Source organism: Pempheris klunzingeri, chromosome 18 (genome assembly GCF_042242105.1).
Source record: "Pempheris klunzingeri isolate RE-2024b chromosome 18, fPemKlu1.hap1, whole genome shotgun sequence".
Lineage (NCBI taxonomy): Eukaryota > Metazoa > Chordata > Actinopteri > Acropomatiformes > Pempheridae > Pempheris > Pempheris klunzingeri.
This window is the reverse complement of record NC_092029.1, coordinates 13,171,179-13,196,632: the sequence shown is the minus strand read 5'-3', so window position 1 is coordinate 13,196,632 and position 25,454 is coordinate 13,171,179. Positions and strand designations below refer to the sequence as shown.

General features: G+C 42.1%; 1 protein-coding gene across 1 annotated transcript in view; it reads right to left on the bottom strand.

The window, feature by feature from the left end:
- Positions 1 to 25,454, bottom strand: part of fndc1 (fibronectin type III domain containing 1) — a 33,313-nt gene that overhangs the window by 7,734 nt on the left and 125 nt on the right. The window contains exons 2-17 of the mRNA XM_070849130.1: positions 18,857 to 19,051; positions 17,394 to 17,462; positions 13,413 to 13,655; positions 13,082 to 13,180; positions 12,730 to 12,847; positions 12,411 to 12,598; positions 11,708 to 11,815; positions 11,347 to 11,535; positions 10,071 to 11,262; positions 8,671 to 9,935; positions 8,389 to 8,504; positions 7,757 to 7,868; positions 7,300 to 7,623; positions 5,757 to 5,831; positions 4,600 to 4,734; positions 1,059 to 1,295 (exon numbers count right to left, since the gene is read on the bottom strand). Coding sequence (XP_070705231.1) covers positions 1,059 to 1,295; positions 4,600 to 4,734; positions 5,757 to 5,831; positions 7,300 to 7,623; positions 7,757 to 7,868; positions 8,389 to 8,504; positions 8,671 to 9,935; positions 10,071 to 11,262; positions 11,347 to 11,535; positions 11,708 to 11,815; positions 12,411 to 12,598; positions 12,730 to 12,847; positions 13,082 to 13,180; positions 13,413 to 13,655; positions 17,394 to 17,462; positions 18,857 to 19,051 — 4,665 coding nt within the window. The remainder of the gene's footprint in view (positions 1 to 1,058; positions 1,296 to 4,599; positions 4,735 to 5,756; positions 5,832 to 7,299; positions 7,624 to 7,756; positions 7,869 to 8,388; positions 8,505 to 8,670; positions 9,936 to 10,070; positions 11,263 to 11,346; positions 11,536 to 11,707; positions 11,816 to 12,410; positions 12,599 to 12,729; positions 12,848 to 13,081; positions 13,181 to 13,412; positions 13,656 to 17,393; positions 17,463 to 18,856; positions 19,052 to 25,454) is intronic.

Below are 25,454 nucleotides of genomic sequence, written 5' to 3'. Positions count from 1 at the left end.
GTACTCTCATGTGCGTGTGTATCAGATAATTCCTGCTGTACTTACTGTATATGTCTTTGCAACACTTCAATAATACTGTAAGAAAAAGTTAATATCACTAAAAGTTCCCAGAGTTTTGGCCAACTTATCATTGATATCAAACATAACAGCGTGCATCAGCATCTAAACACTTAAAATAATTTAAGTTTCTGAAATGCAACATGGTATGTAAGATAAAAGAAATTCACAGAGAAAGTATTTGAAATGGGAGGAAATGGTGATTATGTACAAATTAAGTACAAAAATGCATTCGAGGAATGCAGAGAGTGTTGAGATGTGAGTGTGTGAGCAGAGAGGAAACACCACGGAGAACAGATGGAAAGAAACGGGGAAGAAAAGACCGGTGGCAGTACAGACCATCTATCTGTTTAACACATCAGAGGACGGACCAGCCCACAGCATGATCAGGAGCTTGTGTTTTCCTGCCAAAGACAACACAATGCCTCTATAGCGGGCCAGTCTGTTACCTCTGATAGTCCATCACGTCTTAAACAGTAGGCTGTTATCTTCAGTCTCTCTTCTAGCCCTTTTTTTCCCCTATGTATCACTTTCTAGGTCATAGGAATTTCACAGGTTTTCCCTGTTGAAACTTCCCTGTTCAACCAGTTTCAGCCTGTTTTTTCATGATTTATTCACACTGAACTGCTCGAATGAGTTCTTAAAATCAGAGCCAGACAGAATAGCATAGCTGAGGACATGTAAAAGGCACAATTAGCCTCACTAATCTATCACTATCTAATTACCTCGATGCGCCCAACTCCTAGTAAACAGCCATAAAACGGAAACATGCACTAACCTGCATTTTTCTTTTACCAATTTTATTGAAATTTGTACAAAATTGGAAAATTAAAAAATTCACACCTCCTACAGAATACAAATTTAAATGGTGCCATCAAAGCAGAGTAAAAACTTAAAACAGTTTTGACCAAAAAAAGTCCACAAGCCAAAACAGACCGCAAGGATATACAATATATACGGAATTCTCAGCAAAAAGTCATTTCAATTTTAGTTCAACTTACCAGACACCATATCATCCCTCAGAGGACGAGCCCAGTCCAGGATGATAAATGAGTGGCAGCCCTCCATGGCGACGATGGTGAAGTTATGAGGTTTGTTTTTGGGAGGCTGCTTCTGATTGGCCACCAGACTGTCCTTCTCAATCAGGTCTTCTAGGATGTCAACCTGAAGATACTCCAGAGCCTCCGTCAAAGAGCAAGGAGCACCCGGGTCCTTCTGGATGTAGTTCACATAGGGAGCTGATGGTAGGAAAAAGTGATGGAAAGGAATACAGTTATGTGTTTTACCTACATCATTTCTTAATACAGGCAATTTAGAATCAATTCAAATATTTATCTTGTATCATTTTTATTAAAAAAAATCATTGTTCTTAACGGAATAATCTTTGGTATGAACAGAATTTAAAAGATGCTGGTTTTACCTGCAGGCCGTACTATTCAGTCATTCTGAAACCATTTGTGGCTAGCTGGTAGCCATTTAAAGGGGGAATCAGAAGCTACCCTGGTTGTTCATGTGACTTGTCTTTGTGTCCTCTACCCCCGTCTCTGTCTTTTTGTATTCAATGAAAATCTGGAAATGCAAACCCGTCCTACAGCTGTGAATACTTTGGATATTCCACAATTCTTACTTTGACTGGGAATTGGACGAAGCCACTTGGGCCTGGAGTAGTCCCACCTCCCCAGATAATGCACCCTCCGCACAGGCCAAGAGTCTAACACGTGTGAGTATCTACACATCAACACACAGTCAGTGAGGCTGTGTGGATTTAGGCTGTTACAAGCTCCTACTGTATGCCTTTCGCCGTCATATGGCTTATGTATTACAAACTCATACACCGAAATACTCGATCTGTCGTCACAGTGAGCAGATTTATGAGTCTGTGTCTATACACAAGGTGCTTGTAAGGCTGTATTTCTGTACAGCATCCACATGTCCAGGATCTGTGCAGGCTCATGCACACAGAAGATCCAGATGTTTAACTTATGCTCATGTGTTCGTTTTTGAATGCAAAAAGTACCTCCCCACCGAGACACACTGTCTTCGTCTGCTTGTTGAACGACCAAATCCAAAAACACTGACAAAAATTGGCATGTGTGAGCCTGATGTGGATCAAATGTCACTGGGAAACAATATCAGCACATCAGATTGACTCTAATATCAGTCAAGTAAGGCATAAATTAGCATTCTAATAGTCCAAATATCCTGATAGTCATTCTTTAGTCCAATCTGGCAAACTCCATCCATCTGGAACTTACTGTAAAGCAGATCCACGCAACTGCTTAGAGTTATTAGTTAATACTTTTTGTCCCGTGTCTGCTTTGGGATAGATTCATGCAAACGATACCATGCATGGACAGATAAACAGACAAAGGGGAAGTCTCTGTCAGACAGCTCATGCAAAGCCTGTCAGTGGACTGGCAGGCTCCTGAAGTGGACCTAAAATATATTAAACTGATAAATAGGAAAGAGGATGTCTCCACGTTGAGCCAACAAAGCCTTCTCTCTGTGCTGAGGTCAGCACCCTTAACTTTTATGATTTCCACTGCTCCTCTGCTTTTGCCTGTTTTTATCTCAGAGAGAGTAATGGCTTTCAGATGGCTCTATGTGAGGTGTGTAATCACTGGATAGTCGTTGTTTACCAAGATAGATGGCGTCCAGAGAAAGTTATGTTATTGTTCCGCTGTTGCCTCTGGAGCAGATGATACATAGATAGTTCTGACACTGCACTGATAAAGACGCAGCCATAAATTGCTCCATTTAAAAAGGATTCTAGCAAAGATCACATATAGAGAGAGAGAGATATAAATGACAGTGACAAGTTGCATTAAATCTGTCGATAAATGATAGTGAAGCCATTATTCATGGTTTTATCTGCAATCGCTAGACTAGCAACAGGCTCACATTGAGGCTAACAGCACTCTGGGCTCATTCGCATCCAGAATGACATCCCACAGCGTTGGCCCGCGTTAACACTCCACCAATTTTACTGTCAAAGTCAATTCACTGGGGATCTGGAAGCTCTGTCAAGCCTGAAAAAAGCCTGTCGTGTATCGTGGCTTACGTTGCATTATGGTTAGTGTGGTATTCAGCGTTTTTGGACTACAAGTCACTTTGTCGATTCACTGTGTCCGCTGCATCAATTCTGACCATTGTTTTTATAGATAGTTGATTTGAGTTAACTATGGCTTCTTTAACTTATTGAAATAATAAAACAAATGTTCACTCCTGCTCTTGATACTTTAGCCCTCGGAGTTTGTTCCGACTATAAAAACTTTCAAAGCTGTACAGTAAGTTCTTACTAATACTCTTCTGTAAATAAATGTATTATTGAAGTCTGCGCTTACACTGTCTTCCAAAGTATTATTTCAACAACTGAAGCATGACAAAAAAGTTATTAACAAAGCAATATTAAAATGACCTCTGGCATTATGTAGTTTTTAAAAAGGTTGGAGTCAAATAGATGCTGTTGTTATTTCTATCAAGAGAATATTACAGTCTGTTTGTGCAACCACATGAGGTGATAAGGTACGACAGGCCAAAGTAAGCACACAGGAACAGTAAAAAGACAGCAGGTGGCCAAAGTTTACTGGGATCAAGTCTGAACAATGTGTCCTCAGTGAACTTTGCTATTATAACCCAATTATGATTGGATGACAAAGTGACATATGTTTATTCATATATGTATTCACAAATCAGTGACTGGCACTTGGCTGTTTGTTGGCACTCTACTGTAGCTGTCATGGCACCCACATTATAATATGGACGAGGGGAAAGAAATGGCTTGCTTATACTACAGTGTTTTCCTTTTTTTGGCTGATGGTTACTGTAAAGTCTGAGAGGGTCAGATATTTATGAGGTATTGCTGAGAGAGCCAAGATAGAGGTCCAAATGCATTACTCCTCCACGAAACAAAACAGAACTCCCATCAGCCTATCATTATTTACAGCACAGGAGACGTCCATCATACGCACACACTCACGAAAAGGGACACAAAACAACATGCAATTCTCAGAATTAATGAATGCATGGTCAATCATACCCTTTAACGTTCTTAGCAAGAGACGTATGCTATTTATCATGTTGTCGGGTAAAGAGTGTGCATCTTAAACTCACAGAAATCAATAGATGCTGGGAGAAGTATTAGGATGAAGACGTTTTTCATACAGTTATCTGAAGGAGTAAAGTTCCTTTTTAAAAGGTGATCCATCGTGTATAATGAGAGTATGATATTAAACCTTTAAGTTCGGAGCTACAGCACAACCTGAAAGCTGAACTCTGGGAGACAAACCAGCAGAAAAGTATTCTTGTAGTCTTGCTCTTTGGAAGAAGCATAGGAGCTGGAAGAAGGATGTTCAGCGAACAGCGATCATGCATAATAGAAACAGGATATTATACCTGAAATATAAGTTTAGAGCTGCACAAAAAAGACTCAAGGCTAAACTCTGGAAGAGATTACATTAGACCAGGAAGAGTGGGGTGCAGGTGAGTAAACATACATGAACAAACACTTGTTAAAAGACACTTATTTCTGGCTTTGAATACCTGTGAATCGCTTCTTCCCGCTGAGGTCAAGCGCGGATGATGGGCCTTTGTTCAAGGGTTTGGTGTTTGGCTCCGGAGCCGGGATCTCTGTGGTGGTGGTTGTGGGTGGCAGGGTGGTCTGGACAAAAAGCTGATCTGGCAACAACACACGTGTCAGTGGGCTTTTGATTTAAAGAGGTTTACATTATTCACATCCTCACTCAATAACATGTCGCTGTGTTTCATGAATCCTTTGTGATTGGCAACATGATCTGCGTAATAAGAGTGTCAAATTCACTTAATTAAGCGTTGGCAGATGTGTGAGCTCACTTTGAAATGACCCCCTTTTTCCACCCAAAGCTGCATTCTTACATAATGTTTTGCTACCCGTACTTTCCACGTGAGGGTGGCTTGAAGACAACGACTATTTCACAAGTCTTCCAGGCTGAGAAATGCGAAGGGATTCAGTGAGTGAAATTCAATTAGTTCCCTTCTCTTTCATCGCAGGTTTTTTTCCTGTGCCGCATCAGTGGACCTTGGCATTACATCATGGTCCACACACATGCAACCAGCTTTGAGCCATGGCAGGAAAATGCTAAGAAAATACCGTAATGCTCCATGTGTCTTTTCTAGAAAAACCCAAAAAAGACAGGACATATTAAATGCTGCACACATGCAACAGACTCCTTGACAGATCCAAACACCTGTAGTGAAATTACAAAGTGCAAAGTGCACTTCAACCTAACACTGGAGTTTTCCATTCAGCTAGTGTTTGGCTGAAGCCGGGGCTCATCTATTACATTACAAAGCACCCCTTAGGACAGCAAATACGTTGCATTAAATCATAAGCCAGGGCATTTTCTTCAGCTTAGTAATGCAGTTCACATGAACTATGAGTCCAGTTTTTGGAATAAACGTGATTAAAAACAGCCCATAATGGAAAATATCCAAAAACTCAGCAATGAACCAAAACCAAGCCAAACAGACTTAGAAGAAAAGAAACAAAGTGAAGACCACAGGCAAAGAGGAAGAGACGGGAAGAAGCTAGCAAACAGATCCACTGACAGATGAATAGACAGTAAACAAACAGTGCAGAACACGGTCAACAAACATAGTGCAGTTCAGTCCATCCCAGCCCAGTGGCGGTAGGTCGGTCCGAAGCCAAACTCAGCCAATACCTTTCTTAAGAGCTAAAGCATCAGGCACCATGGTCACTGTAAACATGTGGTCCATTTCCATTCCTGAGGATTCCTCTGTCAGAGAAGTAGAACAAGCTGTAGCATCAATCTCACATGGCCATGAACACATTTCTGAGTTGACATACACACACAGACACACACATCTACATAGACAAACCTACTTGAACATGTAGGTTCAAGCAGTAATACATATTTTTACATTCCCCACTTGGTCCCACTCTCTCCATTTTAGACTTCATGAGCAAACATCTTTCCAGCTGTCTGAGTTCACCGTGTGTGCCGTATGTTTGAGGTTGTATTTATTCCTGCTGCACTAATGCTTCCTGCTGTATATAGTATGGTACAGATCATTGTCATAGTATTTTGTTACAAAGGGAAAGCTTACTCATTATAACAAATATACTGTATCTCACTATAACAAGACATTTTCAACATTTTTTGATATGATGAGACACTTTTTGTAGGACTTTATCTGTTGTCAATAAGGAGGCCAATATCACAGATGCTACACCGAAGATATAAATCAGTACCACTATGTTTCTTTCCCAAATCTCCACTGAGTAAAGAAAATATTTGTAGGCTCCTCATACTAAACATCTATTTATTGCTTGGCAGGAGTTTTACTGTGAGTTAGTCCAAACCAAATACTTTAAGTACTTTAATACTTCATCAGTTCCTTCAAATCCTTCACATCCAGGTTGTCAGTATAGTTGTAGCTTTTCCCTGGCTGATAAGGATTGTGGCTGATAACTTGAACATTTACAATGAATTTAAAGTTCACAATGCAGGACAAATAAACTGTTCATTCATAAACATACCCCACAAACAAACAAATCTGACTATTACTTGAATTATATCTGCTGTTTTAATTTTAGCTTCATGTGACTTTTATTGCAAATATTGTTACATTATTGCAACTGGTTTATTGCAAATCTTATTTTATAGACTTGATTTTGTTTAATTATTTTGAAAGTCCCCACCATGTGTGCTGTAACGACAATAATACCCATGCTTTGTGTGCGCGTGCATGTAAGTGCGTTTCATTTTGTGTCTTTGCGCGATAACACAGTGTGCAGCTTGTAGCGCGTTAAAACAGGCAGCGCTCTGACAGCCAGGACCCAGATGTGGAGACTTACATGTGGTTCCTGTGGTCTCTCATAGACACACACATCTACATACACATACACACACACACACACAGTGACCAGATCACACAGTTATAGCACACAGTTATAGAGTTATAGGACTCTGTGGGTACAGACAGGAAACACTCGTGGCCTTGGCCTTGATGGATATCACAAACAATATGACTGAGAGATTTAGTGAAGTCAGACTTATTTATGTTCTCTATTCTGGCTCTAAAACGATTCTGTTCTGTGGAAAAGCTATTTATTTAGCAATATTGCAAGTTGGGGCTCTGCAGTATTCTGTTTCATTCCTGTAGCACAAACATGCATTTAGATAAATCTTTCAAAATGCTATCTGGGGTGTGTTATGATCAAGTACTTCCACCAAGACTCACCTTCTGGATAACAGTCCAATATTCCTTCTGGGTCCAACATTGGATACCCGTATTCATCTGTTTTGGAGAAGGTTCCAGGTGGACAGGTTGGATACGGCATTCCAGTCGTAGACTCCTCTGCAAACCAATCTTCGGTGGTGGGTTCAGGTGTTGTGGTAGGAGCCAAGGTGGTGGTGGTCCTGAGGTGAGGAAGGTCCAAGCCAAGTAGAGGTTTCCCTCCAACCATAAGGATCTTGTCTTTGGGGTTGACCACAGGCCGACTTTCTCTGCCGTGGCCAAACAGAGCCATGCCTTCCTCGTTTACCAGGGGACTGCCCATGAGGTCTGGTGAAGTTGTGGAGCAAACAGGAGGGCAAACAGAATATTCATGACTTTGTCTTGTAATAATGAGAATGATTATATAGCATTTTTTTCATATACATGTCCAAGCTGTACAATGTATGTTTAAGTGTATCACCAAAAATAGTGCGTCCATCCTCTCCAAGCACCACTCTCTTGGGTTTGCCCTGGGAGTCCTGGAGAACTTGTCCATCCTGGTTCATAAGGATCCCCTGCTCCAAGTCTACCACCTAGAGAGACAAAAAGACTTGCCAAACCTATAGAGCCATCAATGTAGATAAAATGTGCCTCATCCATACTGTGAGATTTAGAAAGGTAAAACTCCCACTCACCACTCTTTCCTCTCAATGTATTCATTCAGTCAATAATTAGAATGGGACCAATTGATATGTGGCATTTCAAAGACATTTTAGATCGATAAATTAAAATTTGAAGCAATAAAGTCATTAATCAACTCAGTTTCTTGCCAAGAGTTAAATGTGAAGATCGATGTGCTCATGTTTGAGAGCGATATTGATATTCTCATCTAACTCTTGTCAAGAAAAATAATAAGCACATTTCCCATAATGCTCCCCAAAAATTACAGGACAATTACAGCATTTGACGCAATCATGTGGCAGTAACATAAAGTAAGTACTTAAAAAACTTCAAGGTACACTGATATGTATTCCACATGGCTTAGTTTAGAGTCAAGAATAATATTCTTGTAAGATTAAAAGTATAGTTCCTATCACTTATCAACGTAATTACCCATTTGGTTCCATCAGGTCCAGTGATAAACCTTCGCCCATCAGCGCTGCTAGTTCCATGAGAGGAAGAGGACTCTTTATCATTTGTTGCTGTCAGGTTGGGTCGTCCATTTTTACCTAATGATTATATGATTTAAGTCAGTTTGTTACTAAATAATTTACTGATAACAGTATGAGACTATCTTTGATTTTTATTCGAGAAAATCATTGCACCTTTTCAGTAGTGCAGTAGCTGGCAGTGGCAGCAACTTTTAATCGCATGCACTTTGCCGGTGGACCTTACCATTTCCATGGCCAGGCTTGAGTTGTCCTCCATTGGTTGGTTTCCCTCTGACGATGGGATAGCGAGGCCTACCCCCCTGGCCCCTAAAGCTGTCTCTAGATGAGGACGAAGATGCTGAAGATGACAATGTGGACTGGGAGTTGCCGCCAATTAACCCCCCTGTCTTTGTCACAGTAGTGCCACTGCCAACGACACGATCTGAGGTTAACACCGGCTGGGGCACATTTGAGGAAGACGAGGATTCGGGTGTTGAAGAACCCAGCCTTGAGTTCTGTGCTGGCTGCGGCCTGATGGGAAGCCTAGATCCACCAAACTGCCTGTTAGCCAGCAGAGGAGATCGCATCCTCCCATTCACCCCAACACCAGGACGTCGGTGAGTTGGAGTGACTCCAGATGGTGCACCAAGTCTTGTCCTAGAGGAAGTATCCACACTCTGATGGTCATCTGTGTTTCTGTGAGGGTCAACTGAAGTTAAAGTAGGATTCTTTTGGACTGCTGTGGGGTCCGCAACTTTATCATTTTTTCCATCAATTACTCTATTTCTCTCAATGAGATAATCCTCATTATGATCGTTAGTGGTTCCTCTGTGGATAGGCTCCATTGAGTCACCATGTCCACCCGAGGAATGATGGGAATCAGAGTTTGAAGAGGTGACTGCTGAAGAGGAAGATGATGAAGAGGATGAGGTAGTTGGGTTTCTAGTGTTACTAGATGCTGTATTTTGATTGGTCAATGAGGGCTTAACTGAACCTGACCCCACCCCATTCTTTAGTGAGTCATGAGTGGAAGGAGTCCTCAGATCTTCACTAGTGTCCTGTATCGCAGACACTCCTGCAGCACCCGCTGCTCCTGATACCCTAGTGGGTGTGCCCCTTGAAATCGGTCTGCCGGCCCCCATGGAGGATAAAGTCCTGGTCGACGGGGTCCTACCATCCTGTCTGGAAGATAATGTTCTAGTCCCTGAACCAAACCTGCCTGGGTAACGGCTAGCTAGCCAAGGGAATCTTTCAGCAAATGAAGGGCTGATTCTGGTACGAGGGACCACAGGTTTCTCATTGCTGCTCTCCCTCCTTCCCTCTTCCTCCCTTCTCTCCTCCTCTTTGGTTTGTGGTTTAGAGCTTGTGGTAGGCTCTTCAACTCTGGCTAATTCTGCACCTGTTTTTTTGTAAGAACTGTCATTATTTCCCTCTCTTATTGTTGGGTCTTGCTCAGGTGATGTGTGGGAAGTCTCTGTGTTGTGTGAAGTTGCAGAGTTATGAGATCCCCTGTGCAAAGTTGATTGTGAAGAGCCTTCTGTGTCTACGGTGGATGGTTGGTTTGACCTGCTCTGTGAAGTGGATGGATTGTTGCCTGAGCTCCACAAAGTTGTAGAGCCTTGAGACCTAGACTCTGATGTGGACTGCGCTTTGTCATAATTATATGGGTCTGATGTTGCCTGGCTGTGGGTTCCGCTTTGTGAAGAGGACCTGGATCCTGCATTGAAAGTATGTTGTGTTTTGTGGATTTGAGTCCTGTCTGGTACAGTGGACTGTGATGTTGCTGAACTACGTGTGTTTGATGTTGCTTGGTTCACATTGGACTGTGAGGTGACAACAGGTTTGTAACCATTCAGGACTCGACTTGAATTCCCTCTGAATGAATTTCCAGGATGTCTTCGACTGTAACCATATCTAGAGCCAAACCCAGACCCATTGGTGCGCCCTGGTGATGCCGAACCTCTTCCTACAGATGTAGCCTCAGTCTGCCGTGAGTTGGTCTCTTTTACAACCGGAGTGGAGGGTTTTGTATGTGTGATGCTGGGCTTATCGTAGGTGTTTTTGCTCTCTGAGTATGTGGAAGCTGCGTTGTCATTTCGACTGGCTGCTGACTCTTGAGTATGTGAGGAAGAGGATAATGAGGTTGTAGAAAGTGAAGATGAGGATGAAGATGAGGTAGAGGGAAAAGAAGATGAGGAATCAGAGGATGAGGAGGAAGAAGATGAGGAATCAGAAGATTTGGAGGACGAAGAAGATGGCGATGAAGAGGTTGATGAGGAGGAGGATGCAGCCTTGGATCCTGGTTTTTGGTGGACCCTGATCTTAATGGGCCTTCTAGGTGGTGGTTTGGGACGAACAGACACAGGTTTAGTTGGGGATGGTGTCAGAACTTTGAGGCTGGGGGTCTCAGTAGTCTGGGGCTCTTCATGATATCTCACTTCATCCTCAGATTCGGGAGAAACATTGTTGTCTGGTTCTTTTGTCTCTGGTACAACCTCCATGGTTGTTGTCTCTTCTTCTGGAGGTGGTGTTGTGGGTATTTTCTCTTCCTTTTCCTCCTCTTGAGCTCTTCCGCTGGACGACCCTCTGTTTATCGTGTTCCTGACTGAGCCCCTTACAGAGGAGAAGATGCTGTGATAGGAGCGTGATTGGGAAAGGGGGCGTACACGCCTGTTGGCAGGGACAGCAGGGCGTGGTTGAGGCCGCGTGGTTGGTTCCTCTGTCACCTCTGTTGGCTGGAGGTCAGATTCATCGTGGTTGGTATCCTGTTTAGAAGGAGTGTGGCTTGTCCTGTACCTGTCCTTGGTTTTTGAACCCGATGAGGCAGCTTTGCTGGCTGGCAGTAGGAAAAAAAAACAGAATTAATCAAATTTTCAAGCATACATGCACACACATACTGTACACAATTAAAGGTGCTTACATTCTGGCATGACAACACTGAAGGCCTTGCTCTGGGGTCCCTGTCCCCTCCTGTTGGTAGCTCTAATCTTGAAGATGTACCGATCTCCCGGTGTGAGGCCATCTACAGTGGCTGAGGTGGTGCTGCCACGATGTGTCACACTTTTCATTCCAAATGGCTTCATAGCAGGAGCATAAGACAAGATGTACTCTGTGTGCAGGAAGAGCATGAAAACCATTGTGAAGAGAGATAGTGTGACCATTCAGGAGAAAATTTCAAAACAGCAAAGCTGAATTCAAAGGTGCATACAGTAAACACCAATACTGTTTTCTGAGTAAAGATTAATGTCTTTTCAGTTTGACTTAAATCCTTCTGGCCTGACCTCTTATCCTCCCATTGGGTTCTTCAGGTGGATCCCATGTTGCTATGACAGCAGTTCCTTTCCCTCGTAGTGGTTTTACCTCAAAGTTCTCTGGTGGCCCAGATGGTGCTAGCATGTGAGGAGAACACATGTGAACGGAAAGACAGCAGTGAAAGGAGGAGCAGCAGGACAAAAACCAGCAGCACCACGGAGGTAATAGGGTGAAGAAACTGCTGCTTAAAGCGTGTAAAAACAGTGAGGACATTTGTGCCAGGAGGCTTCAACTGAGGAAAGCACTGCTGCCATACAATGTCAGGAACCTCCCCTTGAGATCATGTATGGAGCTGCAGATGGAAATCTGAGCCATGAGCCAGGCAGTAAATGCTGAAATTCCAATGAACCGCAGCTCAGGAGCTGCTGTGACACGGTATAAAAGCTGCAATCATGACAGAGCTGCAGCCAAAGCTTGAATCAAATATCAAATGGGAGTAATAGGCAGTGAATGTGATGAAGTGTGGTATGAGGAAATAGGAAGAAAAGGGCTAACAGACGTGGTTATGCAAGACAGAATTCTTTTCTGCACGAATAAATTCTCTCTTCATATTCTAAGAAAAAGTCAGGGCTTTGGCTCTCTATAGATACTCCTCTGAAAAAGAAATCCCTATTGATCACTTCTCCGACCTCCAAATTTTATACTATACTAAGCAATTCTCACTGTGCATACCTGACTCAGGAGTCCTCTGAAAGACGGAGACGCTCCACTTCCCATGATTTTCTCCCTGGGAGATTCTGACAGAGAACTCATACATGCCATCAGCAGACAGGGTGTCTATCATCATTCTCCTCTGGGCGCTGTCCTTGTACTCCCAGCGTGCCGACTCACCCTTCTCCCTGTATCTAACTGTGTACGATCTGGGTTAAGAGAAAATGGGGATGTTTTATTTTTAGAGGAAAGGGTTACGGTTCTCTTTTACTCAATGTCAAATTCAGTTTCTTTCTCTTTATGTGTCATTAACAGACACAAACTCTATAACAGATCCCACCTGGACACACCGGGGTCGACCTTCCCCATCTCAACAGCAGGGTCAACCCAGGAGATGAGGACTGACTTCGGGGACATGACCCTGACACTGATGTCCCGGGCCTCATACTCCGGTGGTTCTGGACAACACATACAGACACACACAAAGACGTAGAGACAAAAATGTCTAGCCCGAGCCTGACATCAAAATCAACTCTCAATTTGCTTATAGGTCGGTTCTCTCATTTTGGCTAACATGAAAAATTCACACAGTTTACACTTACATGAATATCAATCGGCTACTATTCACAATGCAAAGACAGGCAGATAAATGTGAAAAGGAATGCAGTGATTTTCTTTAACCCTGCAGGTACCTGGAGTGGTTGTTTTAGTTGAGACTCCTCTGTTGGCAGGTGCGCTCTGGCCCAGGGCTTTCTGTGCCTGCAGTGACACCACATGAACGGACTCAGATGCTATGAATAGAAAGGGATACCAGGCACGACCAGGGTTTACACTATGGACACTAAAGGTAGTGCAAACAGAATTTATACATTTAGCTAAAAAATTAACAGGAAAAAAATCACAAAATCAGATCTGCAAAATATAGTTTGGAGGCTGCCAATCTTTTCATCAACATATTTATGAGAAGTTCGGTTTTGCACCTTTAATCTGGTGATGAAGAGTGTAAAATGTTGGTCCTCTTACTTAATTTGTGTGAGTTTCGGTTTCTCTGGTCAGACTGAGGCTTGGTGTGGTGTTGGCGTCTCCTTTCCAGCGGGGGCGCTCCTGCCAAAGCTCTCTCAGGTTGCCTGGGACCTGAGGAGGATTGAGGGGCCCTCCTGTGTGCCCTGGTATTAGACACGCCCAATCTTGCTGTTCTGTTCACCCTGGTGGCCCGCTGTAGTGAGGGCTGATTCCTGACAGCAGTTTGTGGAGACCTGGCTGGACCTGTTGGTGGATGACAACAGAAGGGGAAAGTCTGAGTGTGATGATGATCATCTTACCTTCACGACCCCGTAGCTCATTCATAATCTGTGCTCTGTGCTGGATTTGTCTTTGGGGTCTTGTTAAAACTAACTGCCATGGAAAATCAATGAACATAATTGTTCCATACAAGACACATCCGCTCAGTGATAAACACATAATTACATGTCACCGTAATCCAACATTGACAGTAAACATGGCCAGCTTACACAAAGGGGACCTGCCTCCAACTTCTGGTGTCCTGCTTCCTGCTGTAATCCCACCCTAGTGGTGACTCCATCTTGGACATCTACACAGACATTGACTCAGACAGCCAGAAAATTCCTCTCATCTGCCTGCAGTGCTGAGCGATAGCATTGGCAATATAACTAAAAACTCTGTCCCTCCCACTCTTTTGTCTTCTTTCTCTCCTCTCCTCCCTCTATCCATTTCTCATAATCACTGTCAGATGAAAAAGGATCTGCACTGTTTCCCATCAGGATAGCTACATGCACAGCTGGGTGAGTACTGACAAGTCAGCTGATGTAAAAAAAGTAGATTTGATGAAATTCAAAGTGGTTATAAGGACAAAAAAAACACTGTGATGTAGGATTTCCCCTTTCAACAAACAGGTAGAGTAAACCAACTGAGAAAAGCCTTCCATTAGAGGTCAACACTCCCAAAAGATTTTTATTAGGTATGGCTTAAGAAGAGTTTTCTTCCTGGTGGACCTCAGCCATGACACTGTATGTGTGGCGGAAAACAAAGATGAGGCAAAGAGGATATGAAGGGGAGTATAAATGCATGCTAGAAAAGCTAGACTTGGAGACTTGGAGTTCTCCATTCTCATCTTTAAGTCTCTCTGTCTCTGTCCTGCCAGCACAGCTGAGTGGATTTCTCCCCACTGGGTCTAGAGAGTTGGCTGGTAACTCTCTCTCTGATGTTTCTTGGGTAATCTGTTCAGCATGTTCCTCTTGTCTGTCTGCAAACGTGACAGCAAACCATCTGTAACTGTTTGTATGTTAAAGGTGTAATTAGTAGAAATTGTATTTTGCTTTCATTAGTCAAATTCACCATCAAAATAACACATGAAAGCATCGAGGTTGCTTGTTTTATCTCATTTACTACAAATCACATGTTCACTATCAGTCGTTGCTTTTGTTGTTTGCTTGTTTGTTCATATGAAATATGATATACAACTAAAGTTGATCATGCATCCTAGCTTCTGAAGTGTAGCGTTATATCATTCAAATGTGACTCTTCGATTTTCCACTTATTTTATAATATAGTCAAAGAAATTTGAAGCTGACATTGTTTCCTTGTTTGCCTGTCAGAGTTACACTATGTGACCACTGTGTGGAAAATGTAACACAGATTGATTTGAAAGTCTGCAATGAATTCACACCCAACAAAAACATAGTGATTTTGGCTGCTACACTTTTAGGAATAATAATAATTTCGGTCCTCTGTCTCATTCCCATTATACCTGTTTGATCGTCTCTCCTTGTACTAACTGCTTAAAAAAACAAACATTTGGTTTTAATCAGGCAACTTCTCCTTATTTTCTTCCTTATTTTCTTTTTTTCTCTCTCTGGAAAACTGTCACAGTACATAGTTTGGCCCAGGTCACCACGCCACGGACCACTAAACCATTGACTCCACAGTGCTCTCACTGCCAGATCCTCTCTGTCTTTTCCTGGAAGCACGACGGTTCGAGGTGCTCTGAGGTTGGCCTGCAGACAGACAGACATACCACTGCTACAGCGGACCCACCTCAGTGTGCTCAGGCAGATGCTGAAGAATGTCACTCTAGTGTGTGCTTACTCCTGCCTCATAAAACTAGCAAGGCTTTTATCCACCGTCTTTGACATTTCACCACCCTCAAAAGCAAATCTAAACATTGCAAACATAAACTGGTAGAGTACATTGGTTGGTTTAGCCACATTTGAATTTATACAAGCCATTTATACAAACAATCCTCAAACTAACCTTCCTGGAATAATAATAAACAGGAATAATCAATTTAGCCTCAACTGGCAGAGACAAAGGTAGACAACTGATAAACCCAACTGGCAAAGAAACAACCCAAAATAATCAGCTTGTACTTAAATTTGTTAACTGGACAAATTAGCTAAGCCAAATATACTCTATAACTAAAGATGGTGCATTTCAGGCTGTGCCAAAATGGTCTACAGTTCCTAAACTTCCTGTCTTCAAAGTGGACATGGTTGTCTGGATGGAGGGAAGCAGATAAGGCTGTGCGGCGCATGAGTAATGTATTGCTGAACAACAACTATTACCTGCACTAAGTAACAGCTGTTAGTATTCAGACTCAGTATATGTTCAACAACAGGTTGATAGATGGCATTTTTAAAGTTGGTAGCAAGTGTGCTAGCTTGGTTTCACAGCATGCAGCATCTTTTCATGCCCCTTCCTTTTCACAGGCTTTACGTTGCCAGAAACACAGCGGTGTTCTGGCTCCATTCGCTGAGGTTAAACTCAACAAATAAGATAAGCCGCGTCTCCAGAGCAGCTCTACCTCGAACAAATACAACTGAAACTCCAGAGCTGCATGTTGGTTTAGTGGTTAGCTTTTTCTCTGCACGGCAAAAAGGTCCTGGGCTCAGCTCGCTGGTCCTGATCCTTTCAGTAAGGAATTTGAATGTGTTTTCTCCATTTTCACTGCCACAGCACAAAGACATGCCAGGTCAAGTGGTTTGGAGAGACTAAAGTCTCTCTGTGGAACAGTACGAACACGAGGGTCCGTATGTTTATTTCTGATAGCCGTGTGATGATGAAGTGAGTGTTTATGTGCCTGAATATCCAAATGCCCCATGATGCTGCACAGAAATAAACAGATAAGCAATTTACAACCGAATGTTAGGTAGCCTTCTTTTGGTCTGATTGACTTCAACATGTGAGAAGACCATCTAATTCTCGCCAAGAAGCCAAAATAATGTTTAGCTTAAAATAATTTCTTATTTTCCTTATTGATTTATTTACCTATTATTTTTTTTCTATTAAGAAATAAATCATTTAGTCTAAAAATATCACAGCACCATGAAAAATATTCCTATAGCTAAAATGGCACATTTCTTATAGTCCAAACAACAGGTCAAAATCCAAAGGTACTGAATTTACAATGATAAGCGTATAAAACAGGAAAAAGAAATGGCTGTTAATTATTAGTTGATTGCAGTTGTTGGCAGTTAATGTTCTATCATTTAACTAATCAATTATCCACACTTGAGTTCCCTGTATGGCTAATCTGGCAGTCAGGTTACAATCAGTTCTGTCTGCTGCTAATTTCCTTTCATTTTACAGTCTGTTGAAAGCAGCAACAGGCAAATATGTGATAATTGACGTGGTCTACACTATTAAGAGCAACAAACCTCTAAAATGGATGTTAAATTTGCAAGGAAAACATGTCTAGCTAAATCGATGGAATCGATGAGTCAGATACCAGTAATTGTTTTTCCCCACTGATCCCATCCGGACAGAACAAGTGAGGGATTGACGGAAAAGGAGACTGTCGCCCTGAGACATACGATTATGAATCATCACATTAGATTCGGCGGATCTTTTTATACCCACGATGACAGCGGATAATTTCAGCGAACCACTTTTGATGGATTGAAACAGATAGTTTTACATGTATGGCCTTTAAGTGAGACACACCGCTCCCGTGTGTTGTTGGTAAAGGTGCCTTGAGATCAGGTTTACCTGCTGATGAGTTGCTGACAGGTGCACCGCCCAATACAGCAAAGCCATCCAGGTTAACCCATTCAGGGTCTAAAGAAATAAAAGAAAACACACACACACAGGATATCTGGTTAAATTATATTGCCAGTAGAATCTTATTCTACTTATTCTATACTACCAAATCATTCTACCAGACATGTTCAAGTAGAAAAGTCTTTTCTCAATCTCCCATTACCCTGTTGCTCCTAAAGTCATCGCTCCATCTTTGTTTTTTGACAGCAGCTGGCCAGACACATTAATGATGTGGAGGCAAACAGCATGGTGTTATTTATGACAACTGATGCTGCTCTCATGCCGCTGAGGGAACAACACATGATCTGCAAGGAATTTCTGGAAAGGCAACGCTGAGACTCAGCTCAGTTTGCCAGGGATTTATGGCAAACTGCATCGGAGCTGGAGAGACCACAAGGCCGCCGCCACAATTCACACTGGGTGCGCGCACACACACACACACACAAACACACACGTGCACACATTAACGGAAACACAAAAGCATCTATGGATGCATGTTTGAACACACTGACTCATCATGCAAGACAATGTATGACATCAACACTTGGCGCCACCCTATTCTCAACCACAATCACCACCAAACACACACACACACACACACACAACAAGTGACCACAACACAAGGGATTGGGTTATAGGAGCTGGGCTGGGTTTGAATGTGGAAAAGAAGGGTTGGCTGCAGACTTTGAGCCGCTGATGAAGTATGGCTTTGAGAAGCCAAGGACAGAAGAAAATGAAATAATGACAAAAGCAGACTAGACTGTGTCAACACTGCAAACTGTATGTGTATAGAAACATAAAGACCTGTCTTGTGTTTTACAAGGCGGGATTAGGAATTACCAGAGAAGCTGTTAAGACCTAAAAATAAAGCCCTCGCCTGAGGCCTAAAATAACCACTGTCTGCTGAGATGGTATCACGATGGCCGGTCACCTCCGTCAGTGCTCTTGCTTTCTCTCTGGTAAACCTGTACAACGGCAAACCTAATTATGAACTAATCCACTGATGAGGGAACAATCAGGAGGTGAGATGTACAGTATGTACTCACACATGTGTGCATACACCTCTCCTCCTGGCGTCTCTGCTCTATTCACAGCTTTGCTCATCCCCTCCTCCTTCTTGGCACTTGTCTTGAGAAAGTGCAGAACTATGAGATCTTAAAGCTCACTCCATAGTTTAAAGCCAAAGCCCCTTTCTGCTTCTGTGTCCATTTATTTTCCTCTGAATTACTGTTTTGTCTAGCAATGCTACCAGCACTCCTCAGGTTCCTCAGAAACAAGCTCATTAGCTCCCATTTCATTGGTTCACATCACTGAACCTCAAACACCACTAGACACTGGCAACCATCCGATCTCAACATCTCACATCTTCGTCTTGCTCTCGCTCTCTCTGTTTAACTATCTCTCTGCCTTACCTACATCCTCCAGTAGATGAGAGCGACTGTCCTTTCCCGCTTTAGCGAAGCGGTGAGACCTCGTAGGTTTGCTGGAGCTGATGACGAAGCGGTCCACAGGTCTTCCGTCAAGATGGATAGAAGGCTCCCAGCTCTCCCTCAGGCCTTTGTCCACAGAGGTCTGTTTCCCATTCTGTGGCCGCAGGGGCTTCTCCGCTGCAAAACAAATGACCTCAGGATAAATTATGTCTGTATGAAGTTTTTACACTTTTAACAGTCTTCTTTGTCCCTGAACATAAAGTCCTGTTGCCCCTACACATTGTGGCAGTATGTAGGCCTGCTGTTCAAAGACTTAAAGATATTAATACAGTTCTTCTTCAGTGCCATCAGCACAATTTACTCTGTATTTATTGTACTTGGCATACAAAGTAATTCTGATTCTGATGAAGCATAAGCTTACGTGTAAGGCTGTACTGAAAAATACAAACTAGTTTGATGGTTAAATAAATAAATGAGGATTTGCTTGGATGCTAAAAGTTCAGGACAATAAGCAATCTTGAGTCTAGTCTTGGCTAGATTTACTCAAAACAAAACAAGGAAAATAGTAACCACCCGTCTGTTTTGGATAACTGCCTCTTTGCTCTTTTTGTGGTTTGCATGCTAGATTAATGGAAGGTAGGGGTGGCAGTGCAATTACTCAACTGGCCAATATTTCACTTAGATGATAAAGTGAAGCATTGAGCATCTCTTAACATACAATATAAAGTTGTGAATTAAGCCTGCATGAACAAAAAGTTGCCAAAAATGCCCCCAGAGAAGACTGCATACATGGGAAATAATAAACAACAGCTTGAGATATGCAAAATAGCTGACTAAATTCTTACTGTGCAACATATTGGCCTCATGCCTGAGAATTTGCATGGATGCTGAAACCTCAACTGACTCGACATAAGTATGGGGACATTTGTTAAAAGAATGATGCATGGGGAAGAGAAAGTGTTTGTAACCCTGACCCAATAAACTATTCATAAAAACCCATAATCAATGTCTGCACATATAGCCAGCACAAGCCCAGTTTTAATGATCTGCTTAAACTAATGCTGTGCTTCATTTATAGTAAACATGTTGGCAAAAAGTCGTCTATTAACACATCCAACAAATCCAGCAATTCTGTCTACCCGATGAAAATACGTCCAAAATTCAGTCTCATTTTAGCCTTGTTTTTGGTCTCCACCAGCTCGAGGGAAATATCTGGCTCTTGTTTACTAGCTAGTGGCGAACTTGCGTGCCTGTGTGCTTTTCTGTGCTGGACATTTAGTGCACAGCGGATTTATCATTTTTTGGTAAAAACAGCTGCCTGCTGCAGCTGGGAAAAAAGCCAAAACAGTAAAGTTTGGGGCTGTAAAACCAAAACAATGAACTGAAAGATGCTAAAATGCTGCAAAGAATTAAAAATTTGATTATAGCAGCTTTAAACCTCTAGATCCAAATAGTAAGTGTTAAAGCATTTGCAAAATGGAGAGGACATGTAGGACAAAAGTAGTGCAAGGTTTACTAGCCTGTTGATCATTTATCGCTGTCACATATAATTGTCAGAACTGTCTGTCCATGTCATAAACAGCTGGTCCTCATGACTGCCTATGCTCCCCAAAGGTTAACAGCCACAGTTTCAGTTTAGCATCGTCACAAAATCGCTTCGTTACTTTGAATCCTTGCTGTCTTGCAGGTGTGCACCCAGCTGGATCTGAACTCTCACTTTTCACATTTAGAAATAATTGCCTCTCAGGCCTCCTGTGCTACAGTTTACAGGTGGTCACAGCCCTTCGGAGGCCTACAATGTTGTTTATGCTTAACTTAGAGTTTGAGTATGTGCTGACAGACGGTCTCATTGCTGTTCCTGCGGACTCTAGATAACTCCATTCCGCTGGAGATACTGACTCACATCACATTGTGCCTGAGTGCATGAAAGAGCGTGAGAGTGTTTTCCCAAAACAAAAAAAAACCCAAAACACATTGTCTCATTATTTCCTCATTAATGCAGGGTTACAGCGGTGTTAGTTATCAGCTGTTCATGGCAGACTCCACTGACACAAGTCTGGAGACACTTCAGTCACTTCCACCCTGTTTCCAATAAGGCCGTGTATTAGGTAGGAAGGGATCTGCTCCTCTGTCCAGACATCATCCTGTGATTTGGCCTCTCAGGAAATTTATGATCCAAGGGCAAACCAGATATTTCTGATTAAATCAAGACTCCTTCAAGCACAGCAGATGCATATTTTGCCATCCAAGAATAAATAGTTTGGGAAGCGGTTAAGCAACTGAGTGGCTGTAACATCATACTACAGAGGGAAGCTTGGTTTCAGGACGTTGCCATGGGAAACCAGAGCAACAATATGGCATTTTCAACGCTGTGTTTGTGAATGTTAAATGGAAAGAGAGGCAGACAGTGTGATTGAGTTAGACAGTGGAAAGTATTAAGTATGTTAAGAATGAGGGCAGGGCCTGAGGGTCATTATGTCACTGTCTTTTTTTCTCTTTTTTAAAAAAATAAAAATGCTTGTGTGTGTGTGAAAGAGAGAGTGTGTGTGAGATGGATATAGATTCACAGGGGCACGTGTATGTGCAAGTTTAGTTTAGTATAAGAAGCATATGCAGGTAAGCCCTGAGGTCAAAGGACTCCTGTAAAACCGCTCTAGAAAATACTTGTGCTCATGCACCTGCAGTGTGCTCCACTTTTACAAGAGGACCTTCTCACCTCGCCTCAAAATCGCAGACGCTGACCTCCTGCACACCCCTATTGAGTTTACCATTAACCCCTAATAGCTGTCCTCTTCCACAAGCTCCCATCAATTACCAGGAATGTGTGTGTGTGTATGTGTGTGACAGAGGAGGCTCATTAGGAGGCACATTAGAGGAAAGGTGTGGCTAAGACAGTCTACTCTGTATGTTCTTGGAAATCAGATTGAAGTCATATACATCAATAGGTGCTTGGATAATAAAATAATCTGGTGTCATGGCAACGACGAAGGTCTTTTCTGTCCAATAACAGGTGACGCAGTAGTTTCCACTTTCCTGTGTTTCAAACATTCTTTAAATTATTGCCCCAAATAAAGGCTAAGTAAAAAACTGAAATAATGGGATAATGTGAATTTCTGCTTATCCTATCTGTCTTGCCTTATATTGTGAGTGGCTGTTAGATGAAGCAAATAAAACTTAAACTTGAGTCTGATTAGTCAGATTTAGATCACATTAAAATGATTAAAGGGCAGGTTCACCCAACTTACTATTCAGGTTTTTTAAAATATATGTCTCTGATGCCATCCAAAATGAATTTGTGGTGCTTGCAGCATTTAAAACTTACCATTTAAAGGAATAGTTTGACATTTTGAGAAATGTGCTTTTTGCTTTCATGCCAATAGTTAAAGGTACAGTGTGTAAGACTCTAACAGTGAGGTTGCAGATTGCAATGACTGACTACCCCTCAGCACACCTCTCCCTCTCCAAACATATAGAAGAGGTAACTTTAGCCAAAGAGGACTCACGCTCCCTTGCTTTTTCTTGTGCTAAATAATAAGTATGATCCTCCATTTGTCAAAATTTGAATTCTCACAGTTCCTCTTCTTTCTTCTTTGTCTTTGTCTTCTAACTGGTGCATTCGTGCCACCAAATTCCACTTCAGCTAAAACTTGAGATGCAACACCGCAGACTCACTCCCTACACTGATATACCGGGCTCATTCTAGGCTAATGAAAACACAACGATTCTTAGCTACTGAAAACATAATTATGAATATTTCTTTTTTGCCAATAAATCCTACATACTGTACCTTCAAATGAGAAAGAATGAGAAACAGTGTGAAACAGGCTCACTAATCAACGTATCATATTTGATCCTTTTTTTTTTTTTTTTTTTACTTTAGACAGACCAAAAACTATTCCTTTAAGAGATCACATTCTGGGTCCTTCTTGCTGTTCAGATTTGAACTTCTGAAACTTTGATAGACTTTTAAAAAAGATTTGAGCTGCCTGTATGAACAAAGATTTTTCTAGGTGTAGGGCTGATGTCAAATCTTGCCTGTGGCCACAAAATTCTAGGTAGCACTTCTGTCAGTCTTGGTTGCACTCCTCTCAACTCTGACCTTCACTTAAGTCCAGCTATCAACTTTGTCATAAAGCCAACACACCAGAGATGGTTGCTGACCTCTGACTTCAGTCGCATTGGCACATCAATCACCAGACTGTCTGACTGGATGCTGTCATTTTATTGATGGTTAAGCCTCATTTAACAGGGCAAAGTGAGTGAAAATGAATTTTTATTCAAAGCGACAATTGGGGGTGAGTAATTGTTTAGCTTGGGAGGGTTACATGCATACATATGTGACATTTATGTCCCATGACATCTGCATACAGAAGCTAGCCAGTACACTTATAGTATAATAGCATATTTTGTATTTCAGTGTTGGGGGTCACAAGCTCTCTTCTTGAACCAACTCACTTTCCAAATGATTCAAATATCCCCTCACTGATGAAGACTGACATCTTACAGTGTTAGTTTATGTTAAAATCTTCCTGCAACCCACTTAGTATGCTGGCATCTACAGTGCTGTGACAGGTGCGTTCAAGACCCAGGTGGTACTTGTTTAAACAACTGGAGAGATGACATCATGACATGAGACATACCATCGCTGGCAGGTCTGACAGGCAGCCAAGTTGCAGGTGGGTGGGGGTCAAACTATGTCATGTGATCAAACATACCTAGCGCTGTGGAACATGTCAGAAATATGAGCTCTAACTGTCATATTTGAACATTACAGAAAAGTTCAAGTTTGGTAATTCCAGATTCTGAAAGTTTTCTGTGTAATCTGTTGTGGGACGTTCCCGAAGAATCCAGGATTTTAAGTGGAACAAAGAAATTAAATTCCACTGGCTTGCAAGGACATGATTCCCTCTTTCCCCTCACCCTCTGTCCCAATTACTCTCTGCACTCCACACTTTCCAGGAGTTGATGAACTGTGGCTGCATGGAAGAACTTGACATTATTTATTGTCCAAATACAGAATGTTTCTGTTCTCTTTATTTGCATTGCTCCCGCCTAGGTGTCCACATATTCCCATGAGCCCAATTTCGTCCACTGTTCTGAAGAATTTCAAACTGACAAGCTGGTGACATGTGAGTGGAGAAAGTTAATGAGTAACACTCTCCTCTCCCTCAACAACTACTGTCAGAATGCCCAAGACGAAGGCATTTAACTCCCGTCTGCTCCAGTGGAGCTGCTCAGTGGCCCGCAGCAGTGAACTGTGGTTGTGTTAAGTAGCTCCCAGGTGTGAATGTATATAAGTGAATGAATATAAAGCCGGATGTTGTGGAAAAAGTGCACAGCTACTCTGAAAATACCTCCTAAGTGAAATGAAAAAAAGACAACTCAGAGGAAAAGGCCACAACAAATAGCAGGTTCCTATATTCAGAGAAAGCAATGATCTCATGCAATAAGTGCTTCCAGTTGAGACGGAGAAATATAGAAACTTAGAGATCAACTGACAATATAAGTGGACTGAGTAGACTGGAGAAAAGAAAGGCTGGCTCTAACGTGGCCCTTAAACTCAGCCGAGAGGGATAGCTCACTGTCCTCCAGAGCTCCTCAGGCTTTATGGCATCTGATATTTTGGATATTTTGACTGTCTGGGGAATGTTGGCTTCTTTCCCTGGAAATTGATTTTACAAACAGTACTTGAGAAACTTAAAGGGGAGAAAGCAAAGGGGTTTGCACAATCTCTGTGTCTGTCAAAAATGCAACATCCATTTGACATCACCTTGCTGACATGGATTCACAAAATAAATACATTTGAAAAGAACTTCAAAAAACTTCTTGTGGGTAAATTTTGATTCACATTCAGTACTTTTACTATCGGGGGTTTTTCCACCCATCCCTGTCTAATATGTGATGATTGATAAGACATTCAAAGCATGCTGAAAAGCCCCAAACACTTCTGTTCTCCCATGAAGCCAGATTAGTCACCAGTTTGGCATGAAAACTCTGAGAAAAAAGCACAACTCTTTCTTCTTTTGTGTCTGGTGATGCAGCCTGATATTTGCCATCATCTTCTAATTGTTGATGCATTCCCTGCAGGATGTGCCCAGGGCATGAGGTAAGGACTTGTTCCATGACTGCTGCTAAGTGGTCAGCATCATATTTTCCCCCCATAAAGTAACGTCGGACTGTCAACGTCCGTATTTGCTGTAATTGCTCACTTAAACTAACTTTTTCCCAGCTGCATATGATAAATCAAACTATGCACTCTACATTAAATGTTCCAATCCAGTTTAAGTAGCTGCAATTAATCATTTCGTTTTCATGAAAAATGACATCTGCAGCAACTGAGACTTTTTAAGGATGTTTAAGCCTCGGGCGCACAGGCATGGATGCGGACGCGCGCACACTGGCATGCACAGTGTTTTCTTTCCTTTCCTTTCCAAAACCACATTATCAAGATATGAGTAAAGAAATATCAGATTTGAATGCTGCATAAACGCACAGATCGCAGCACAAGACGATGCAACAACTGTCTCAATCAAACTGGACAAAAGCAACAGTGTGCCAGCAATTACCAAACTGGATCGAC